We start from the raw sequence: 9,644 nt of genomic DNA on the forward strand, positions 1-9,644 counted from the left end.
CCTGCATCAATGCCCTGTTATCCCCACCCTCATTTTCCTCAGTCTCCTTTTCCACCTTCCTCAGTTTCCTCTTATTCTGTTGCCTACTCTCCACCATTCATTTGATCTCTTTCCCCTGAACACCCAGTCCCTTCGATTCGCTGAACTCCGGGACCTTTGCCCATTTGTTAGCTTCCTAGTGTCTTCCCTTGCAGAAGGTAGCCTGCAAACATCTTGGTTCAATTAACACACCAAGGCACTGCACCGTCTTAGCCAAACAATGCCCAAAGCTCCATTTGTTGAAGCACAATCCAATATTGAGGACTGAATTATACACGTGCTCACATTTGTCCATTTTGTAATACCAAAGCTTCACCCTCACACACACACTGAACAATAGGCCATAGCAGAACTTCACAGAACTATAGACAGCTCAGGCAGCCTTATTAAAATCACATTTGACTTATTCCTGTACTAGATCTTAAAATTACTCAGCGTCGCAATGCTTCCTTACCTTTTTTTTTTTAGACTTTTGGTTTCACAGATTCCACCCCCCCCACTTCCCACAGCTATAGACAGTGTAAGAAAGGTTTACAGAAAAAGATGCAAAGTTCTGTTTTGGTCATTCACAGTGTATCCTTCAGACACTGACTAGACAAGGTGTGTTTGTTTTCAGTCCTGATGCATTTATCATTGTATATTTATTTACAGGTGGGGGACACCACGCTGGAGCAGCCAGACCTCCAAAGGTACAACTTTTCATCATGTCCATAAAACATGTTTATTACTAACTACGGATATGTTTCACAATTGCCATGTGGGCCAGTTACTTTACCAGCAGTGACAGGCTGGAGTCAGTGCGGAGGGAAACCCTAAAGATGTGGGTTTTAGTAGCCAAGAGAAAAGTGTCTTGCCGTTAGACCAAAGAGGAATTCCTCCTACTTTACAATGAAGTCATGATCCAGAGACACTGGTGGGTCAGATCCAAGGGTTAAAACAACAACAACAGGAGAGTCGCCTTTACAGTCCAGAAGGCATGGCACACAAGGCGAAAGGGATGGGGGGGAGAGAAGAGGAAACAAGCAAATTCAAATTAAAACACCTTGCATTTCACGCCATGACTATTTCAGATACAAAAAACATGAATTATTTCTGTTTATAGCACAGAGAGGGATCTTATCACGGCAAGCATGAAAACGCTAACAGGTATGACTTATAGTTTAAACTTGCCCTGTTCTGTTGACTGTTTGACTTTACAGATGACATCTCTCTTTAATCAATTGCCCAACACTTTATCAATAAAATTATGTATTATTTCTTGGCAACCAAAGGCCCCTATTCCCTGATTTCTACCAACCCCAAACAAAGAAACAGGTTGGTGGTTGCCCATTGTCATCTCATGTTCCTACAAGCAAATCCAAAGCCCACAAATTTACTGAACTGGGTGTATGTCTTGCAGCTCTTATTAGCAGGTTTAATCCTTCCGTGCAGTATTACTCTTCCCCTCGAAACAGCAGCGCAGTGCCAAGAAGTGGAACCCTGTAAGTTCTATTTTTATTTGCTACTTCATATTGAACTGGAAGGCTTATTTGGGTGATGAATGACACAGCAAATGAAAACTTTCCAGTTTCACACAACCAAGGAATGTACAAACAAAAAACACTCCACCTTTACTAGATCATTCCAGTGACCTAATTATTTTATAGACCGAATACCTGGTCTATTGCCTTCTGCTCAATACATGCCAGGACCATATTCTGCATTGGAACTATATAGAAAACAGCCCTCTAGCCTTCTGCACTAAACAAACTTCTGCCATAGGTACCCACATTCTACCTGAAGAAAAGCAGAACCCCATTCTGTTCAAATTTAAAATGTATGATGGGTACATTGGCTTTGCCTCGTAGCCTCACGGGTGGGGAGGTGGGGCAGATTGTCATCCCAGTCACAGATGGGGAGGTTTACTGTGCTGTGTTCCAATAACATAAAATGAAAACCCTCCCCCCCCTGATGCCTATAATTAACAAATGCTGCTGTACACTTTGGCTGAAGTGTAACATTCAGTTCAGCCTGAGATTTTACTTTTAAAAGAGTTACTGCCCTTAAGTACTTGTAGGGTCAAGTGACACAATCTCATCAAAGAACAATTAGGAAGGCGGGGAAGGTGTTTTAGATTTTTACTCTGTTAGCATTTCATCTTTGTGCCTATCGTTCTGCCCTGAAGTCCAGCACCAAGGGCCTTCTGGCGGTTCCCTTGCTACGAGAAGCCAAGTTACAGGGAACCAGGCAGAGGGCCTTCTCGGTAGTGGCACCCACGCTGTGGAATGCCCTCCCACCAGAGGTCGAAGAGAATAACAATTACCAGACCTTTAGAAGGCATCTTAAGGCAGCCCTGTTTAGGGAAGCTTTTAATGTTTGATGGATTTCTGTATTTTAATATTTTGTTGGAATCCACCCAGAGTGGCTGGGGGAACCCGGCCAGATAGGCGGGGTATAAATAACAAATTATTATTATTATTATTATTATTATTATTATTAAGAAAAAAGGGTTTGACGATTTCCCCTTTTCATTTGCGATGCAGAGATCTCTTAGATCAAGCTAAAGAAATTGTGAAGAACATGAAAGGGAACCAGGTATGTATGCCAACGCCAGGGCCGTCTTACCCATAGGCGCTAGGGGTGCAGGGCACCTGGGCGCCGGGCTCTCAGGGGCGCCAGGCTGAGAGTCCGGGGCCCAAGAGTTGAGTCCAGGAAAGAGCCCTCCCGTTGGTCGGAGCACTGCGGCGGGTTCTTCTTCTGCGTGCGGCTCTGTGCCACAAGTTCAGGGGCGAACGAGCCAGTGACTGGGCATCTGGGGGGGGGCACCAGGTAGATCTTTGCACCCCGGCGCCACATATGCTTAAGACAGCCTAACCAATGCTATAGACCAGTGAGCTGTTGTGGCCCACAAAGGTTTATTTATGTTTGCGATTGCCTCTCGAAGTGGTTTCACTGTTGCTGACGCAGGGTGTTTTTTCTTTTTTTGTAGCGAAGTCCAAATGGTGCTGTTCCCCCTCAAGGGCTAATACTTTATAAAAGCCTCCCTGAAGCATTCAGACACCAGTAATATCTCACATCTACCTCCCCACCTCCAAAGTGAAAATGATAACACCTGAAGAAAGGTGGTTTGCAGGGCAGATATCACTGGGTGTTCTTAGTTGGAAAAATGGGCACACACCAAATCTGGGAAACAGGGGTGGGCAGGTTTCATACCTGTGGGGTCTACTACGTGATTTTTTTTAAAAAAACTTGAAACCTGAGATTCAGTACGTGGCATTAGATGCAAAACAGTGGCTGATGGGGGTGGGTCAAGCCAGATGCACAATGGTGGTTCAGTGCACAGAGTCTATTGCCAGCTGCATTTCAATGACTTACATAATATATGTTCAAATTTAGTAGTACAGTGGTGCCTCGCTAGACGAATTTAATTCGTTCCACGAGTCTTTTCTTATAATGAAAAATTCGTCTAGCGAATCCCATAGGAATGCATTGATTTTTTTTATTTTTTATTTTACCCATAGGAACGCATTAATTGAATTTCAATGCATTCCTATGGGAAAGCGTGATTCGCTAGATGAAATTTTCATAAAACAAATTCGTCTAGCGAGGCAAACTCCGCTCGAAAAATCCTTTCGTTAAGCGGAAATTTCGTTAAGCAGGGCATTCGTTAAGCGAGGCACCACTGTAGTAGTACAGTGGTACCTCGATTTACAAACGACTCGACAACCGAATTTTTCGACATCCGAAAGAAAACCGTGGTGGTTTTAGATAGGGATTTTTCAACTTACGAATTTTTTAAATAGGGTTGCTTTGACTTACGAATTTTTCCCTTTCCAATGCATTCCTATGGGAAATCACGTTTCCAATGGCGTTTTTCGACTTACGAATTTTTCGACTTATGAAGGTGCCTTCGGAATGGATTAAATTTGTAAGTTGAGGCACCACTGTACTAGCATTTACCTGTCCTTCACCCTACATTAAAACCCAATATTAAAAATAGTTTAAAACAACTTAGAATAAAAAGAATAAGGTAAGTCCTAAAAAGAGACATGGATGCCACATTATTTGTGTCAGAGCCAAAGTGAATAAGCTTCCTATTGTACTAGTCCTTGTTTTGCTGGAATCCTCCACTCATACACACCTTGATTCCTATTCCCATATTAATCTGCAGTGTGACAGTTGTTTTTCCTTGTGCTCTTGCCCTGCAGCAGACAGATTACCAACATGACTGGAAGCTCATCACAATTTTTCATCCATGTCCTTTCCAAGCGGCCATCTCTCAGGTAAGAGTCCCATGTCTTGACTTGGCAAATGGACCAAGGAATTAAGTTCAATGATATGGTTTGAAATGTTGGATAACAGCTCCACAGCAGATCATAACATTAAAAAATGTGAGTCTTTAAGGTGCTACAATATATTTATTTTTCTTTCAGCTTTGTCTAGAATGTACAAGATTCTTTCTTTTTAAATTTAGTCCTATTTCCCTATTTCTTACCTTGTTTCTGATACCTCTGTATTCTATCCTTTGCCTGCCCCTCTGAGCCATTTAAGCATTTAGGGGGATTTTCTTTTCTTTTTCTTTTGCTCTGCTCTTGATATTTGAACATTTCTGGTTTTCTGCACACTGTTAATCAACTTCACGACTACCCCCATTTAGACGTTGTTCAAATCAATTGAAGGTGTGTGTTGTTTTCATTTCTGGTTTACTTTTTCCTTCCTGCCAATGCTACACATTTATCCTTGGTCCATACAACTCCTTCCAAAGAACAAAGTAGAATTTTCTTTTTTGGTCATTTACCTTTGTGTGCATATTGCACCAAACAGCCTGTGTTATATGGCAGGCTCTGCAACATTCCCTCCTCAGGGCTTTAATCAACTCTCTGCAAATTACTTTGTTTGAAGTCTGCAGAGGTGATAACTATATATGAATATTTGAAAGGCAATAGTTGCACCCCGCTCCCCTCTCTCATTCTCTAAAATTCATAAGAATGTAATCCTCAAACTATTAGCTAAGGGCTACTCATCCAGTGATTAATCAGTCTTGCAAAAAGCCTAGTTCAAATTGGATTGCCTGCTCACCTCTTGATTGCTTCCTCTCAAAGTGCTAGAAGAATATAGATCAATATGTTGCCCCTGGGTTCTTCCATTTGGTGCCATTCTAGGGACCTCTTTATGATACATAAAAACATCAGATTCTCATTGCAGAGTTGATGGGCATATTTCGGTTCTATGTAAGATCAGAGGCCTTTCATTTTTGAAAGTTGTGATTCTACCTCTTGCACCAATTGTTTAGTCTGTAGTTCCCAACCTTGATTCATTCACATGTTGGTGAATGCTGGGGGACAGCTATTTTGTCAACCTTTTGTCTGGCATAACAATGAACCATCACCTCCTCAACCACTCTCTAACATAAATCCTTTCACTTTCAACAGACAACTTCCCACCTTGACAGCATAAAACAACTTGAAGAAGTCTTGGATTTTTTATATGAAGAAGTAAGAGCTATTTCATAGATTTCATCACGTTTCTTCCCCCCTCCTTTTTTTTTTTTGGTAGACATTTCATTTCATTTTATAATGTCTATAAGACAGAGAGAACCATTATAACAACAGATGAAAATTAAAAGAGGAAAACCAACTACAAAACAGGCATGTACAAGCGGGTGGTGCTGTGGATTAAACCACAGAGCCTAGGGCTTGCCGATCAGAAGGTCGGCGGTTCGAGCTCCCGTTGCTCGGTCCCTGCTCCTGCCAACCTAGCAGTTCGAAAAGCACGGCAAAGTGCAAGTAGATAAATAGGTACCGCTCCGGCGGGAAGGTAAACGGCGTTTCCGTGTGCTGCTCTGGTTCGCCAGAAACGACTTTGTCATGCTGGTCACATGACCCGGAAGCTGTACGCCGGCTCCCTCGGCCAATAAAACGAGATGAGCGCCACAACCCCAGAGTCGGTCACGACTGGACCTTATGGTCAGGGGTCCCTTTACCTTTACCTTTTTAGAATGAGTGAGTAGGGCTGCATATGGTTTAAAATAACAAGGTCCACGTAAAACCCCTTTCAATACCTGATTCAGATCATAGAATGGCAGAGTTGGAAGGGACCCCACGGCTTATCTAGTCCAACCTCTTGAAATGCAGAAATATCAGCTCAATGTATTACTTTGTTCTTTATAATATCTATCTCCTTTTTTTAGTTTGCATTACAGTAATAATAATAATAATAATAATAATAATAATAAGCATAGGGAGTCTCCAGATTTAGAGGGGAGAAAGTGTGGGGCAGTGGTATTTGAGGGAGAACACTGCATGGAGAAAGGGGAATTAAGAGAGGCACAAGGGAGTCACAGTCTACGCTGAAATGAGGTATGGATGGACCCTGATGAATACATGTTGTGCAGCCATTTAAGAGAAAATATTCTGGTGAAAGTGAACAGCCCACAACTGCTAGCTTTCCCTAATCATTTTTTTTATCACTATAGATGCCCAAAGTTTTTGTAAACCTGGTGGATTCTCCATTACTCACAGTCTCACCTCTTCCACACAGTGATCAAAATTATGTCAGGTAAATCCAATTTTGTTGCAGCTGTTGATGAGCCAAAAGCTCTCATTGTGTTCCTTAGTGAGGAGTGTTCATTTTTCTCCAGAGGCGTTTTGTGACAAGGATATAAAAAGATTGCTGTACCGCGTACCAAATCAATAGTCATCCTGATTGCGCTTCTGAAAGGGTTCACCTTGGTCTGCCAAACATCCGTCACCTCAACTAATCACAACTTCCAAAGCAGGCTGCTTTCTCTATGTTGGAAATTACGTCCAACTGTGGGAAGCCTTCCCCTTTGACCCTACTCAGGCCATTTCGCCAAACTTTAAAGTCATTTGGTGAATCAGCTTTCTTCCACTACCCACATTTTATGTCATCATCAAATAACAGATTCTAGTTATTTATTTGCATATACCTGCGATGGTCTGTCTTCCTTTTGGAGTGCTGGAAGTTATTTCTGCAGACCTCTGAGAACTTTTCACCATAGTTTGGGGGAAACACGTCACCTTATGTCTGATTTGGAAATGTTTTGATATGGGTGACTGAAAATTGTTTTTTGTATGTCGAATTCTAAGCTAGAGAAGGAGGGAGTGAGATTCCACGGAATTGCAATGGGGGCTTATAGGTCATGTAGTCTGTCCTCCTGCTCAATCAATATAAGAACCACAGAGCTAGAGGCATCTCCAAGAGAATTTTTGAGAGGACCTCAGCAGCTACGGCAGAGTTGCAGTTAAGGAGATGCTGGTCATGTTCTTTCCAGCACAAGGCAATAGCTTCTTTACCTTTTAGAAGTGTGGTACCATCTGTTGGGGCATGGGACATGGTTTATTGTGCTCAATAGGCTGGCAAGGAGGTTATACCCATTTCCACATTCAATAGAGTTTGTGCCTGCAAAAGTTTTGAGGCAGGAACACTGCTTCATTTCCAATCAATGTTTATCGTTGCTGATATTGTGTAACTTTTTATATACCATAAATGCTTCGATTTGATTTTGTCCTATATTCACTCTGAACTTATATTCTTATTTTGATTCAAACAGCAGAAAGGCTTCTTCTTCTACTGTGCAATAAAAAGTAAAGAGCATTATGGTTTTATCCCCCTTCTCCCCATTTTTGTTGCCCTATAGCCCCTCTGGACATTAATCATGTGGTAGCATTGAGGAAGAATCACACAGCAAACTCTAGCAGAATAAACCCACCACGCATGCAGCGTTATTGTGTCAACAACATGTTGCTGAATACCCTCGCAGTAAGACACCAGTCTGGAGAAGCTCTATGAAACATATACATTTCTAAAACTCATATGAATCACAGTGCAAATCTCTCTATGTTTCAAAAGATTGCATGTTTGCGAAAAGCTACAGCAATTTTTATTTCATTTATTTATGTTTTGGCTTTGCTTTGCTTTTGCCAACTTCCAGGGATATTCTCCTCAAGCAATGCCTTTGTCCCAACGATTGTTCCAGTCTGGAGGTTGTTGTGCGGAGCTGGTCCTATCAGGTGAGCCCTGTGCAAGGGAGAACTTGCATTCATTTGTGTATATCTGTCCAAAAAATAATTTGACATGACATCTGAATAGTTTTAGAATCTCGGATCCCTTTAACGTTAATCTTTTTAGGATCACGTATGTATCCCTTTCATGTTTGTATTGCATTCTCCCTCCAAGGAAGTTACGGCGGCAGGGAATTGATGAATAAATTTGGTTTCCCCTCTTGTAGCAACAGAGTTGGCCCAGGATCAACTCTGTCCAGCTCAGGAATCTCAATGCAGATGCCAGTGTGCCTGCAGCTCTTGCGCATTATGGGCCTGCAAACACAAATAATATACAACCCTTCCTCTTTGTTTTCAACGTAAATCTATCAGTTATGCAAACTGAGTAAAGCTGTCTAGTTTGCATAATGCATTTGCATAAGGTATGCTGCCTTCATTATTTCATAAGAATTTTGTGTCAGCAACCGAGGGGGACGAGGCGGGAATAGATTTAGGAAGCTGCCTTATACAGACTGTAACTGTTCGTCCGTCTAGTTCAACATTGCCTGTGCTGGCTGGCAGGAAAGGTTCTCTCCCAGCACAGGAGATGCCAGTGATGGAGCAAAGCTTTTAAAAATGCCCTGCATATCCTAGTGAAACATGACAGCTGAAATCCCAAAATTTTCAAATGATGTTACAACTGCAGAGAGGAGAATTGAGGATCTGTGCTATCCCAGCTGTAGCTAATGAAAGCTCTGTTTGCCAAGCTGGTTAATTATGTTGTCTCTACTGCAAAAGGATGTTGGAATATTTAGCAGGTGGCAAAAGCTGCCCATATCCTGTAATGTTAGCTAGCTGGGATGTTCCTGTTTCTGAGCTTTATGCAGGGTATGGAGGGCCAACCACGTGATCTAATTACTACAGTACCATAGGTTTCTGCTCTTTCTAAGAAAACGGCCTTATGCAATTCACCTCGCAGCCGCTGGGTCATTTCCTAATGGTTGCATAAGATGCTTTTTCATGGAATTACTTTTGTGTTTTGACTCTATAATTTGATTATTCTGGCTTATTAGCAGTAGAGATGGCTCTGAAACTCATTTAAGCCATGGGCAAATCTGTGCATTGTGCTATGTTCTCTGTGGTTCGGGGACAGAGCTCATCCTGTTAACTGTTTGTTTATCCTTATATGCAGAATTCTTTGGAAAATCTGCTGGCATCAAGGAAGTATGGCCAGAAGGATGATTTTGCCGTGGTTCTCCAGACTTCTCTCCAAGAAGCAAATATGCCTCTTGCAAAAGTGAGTGTGAGCTATGGTTGAGGGGTTCCTTCTGGGTAATACCTGGTGGTCCTAGAAAAATAACTGTACCTTGAAGAGAGTCATCAGATGATATGATTTTTTGGCTTGCAAGGAAAATCAGTTTTCCATGTGTCAGGGAAGACAATCCATGCAATCTAGATGAATTTTATTTTCTTCGTATGAAAAAGGGAACATGAAAAACGGCAAACTATTTCCCCTTTTTGTTACCTTGATATTCTTTGAATACAAGAAGTTGTTTTGTATTGTATAGCTCATTGGTCTGTATAGCTCACTGTCATCCACATTGACTGCCGGTGGCTGGCTAG

General features: G+C 41.9%; 1 protein-coding gene across 1 annotated transcript; it reads left to right on the forward strand.

The window, feature by feature from the left end:
• The first annotated feature begins 1,343 nt into the window (after positions 1–1,343).
• LOC118082692 (phospholipase B1, membrane-associated-like) lies at positions 1,344–8,241 on the forward strand. Its single transcript, XM_060273278.1, has 7 exons — positions 1,344–1,520; positions 2,562–2,613; positions 4,227–4,301; positions 5,451–5,513; positions 6,494–6,576; positions 7,973–8,051; positions 8,218–8,241. The coding sequence occupies exons 2-7, from the start codon at positions 2,599–2,601 to the stop codon at positions 8,239–8,241; spliced, it is 339 nt and encodes a 112-aa protein (XP_060129261.1). The 5' UTR covers positions 1,344–1,520; positions 2,562–2,598.
• The last annotated feature ends 1,403 nt before the right edge of the window (positions 8,242–9,644 follow it).

The sequence above is a fragment of the Zootoca vivipara genome, chromosome 3 (assembly GCF_963506605.1).
Source record: "Zootoca vivipara chromosome 3, rZooViv1.1, whole genome shotgun sequence".
In the NCBI taxonomy this organism is placed as follows: Eukaryota; Metazoa; Chordata; class Lepidosauria; order Squamata; family Lacertidae; genus Zootoca; species Zootoca vivipara.

What these genes read in the sequence shown, in the direction of transcription:
- LOC118082692 (XM_060273278.1), top strand. An exon ending in TCCAAGCGGCCATCTCTCAG is followed by an intron (nt 4,302 to 5,450) that starts GTAAGAGTCCCA and finishes CACTTTCAACAG; the next exon opens with ACAACTTCCCACCTTGACAG. An exon ending in TGCGGAGCTGGTCCTATCAG is followed by an intron (nt 8,052 to 8,217) that starts GTGAGCCCTGTG and finishes TCTCCCTCCAAG; the next exon opens with GAAGTTACGGCGGCAGGGAA.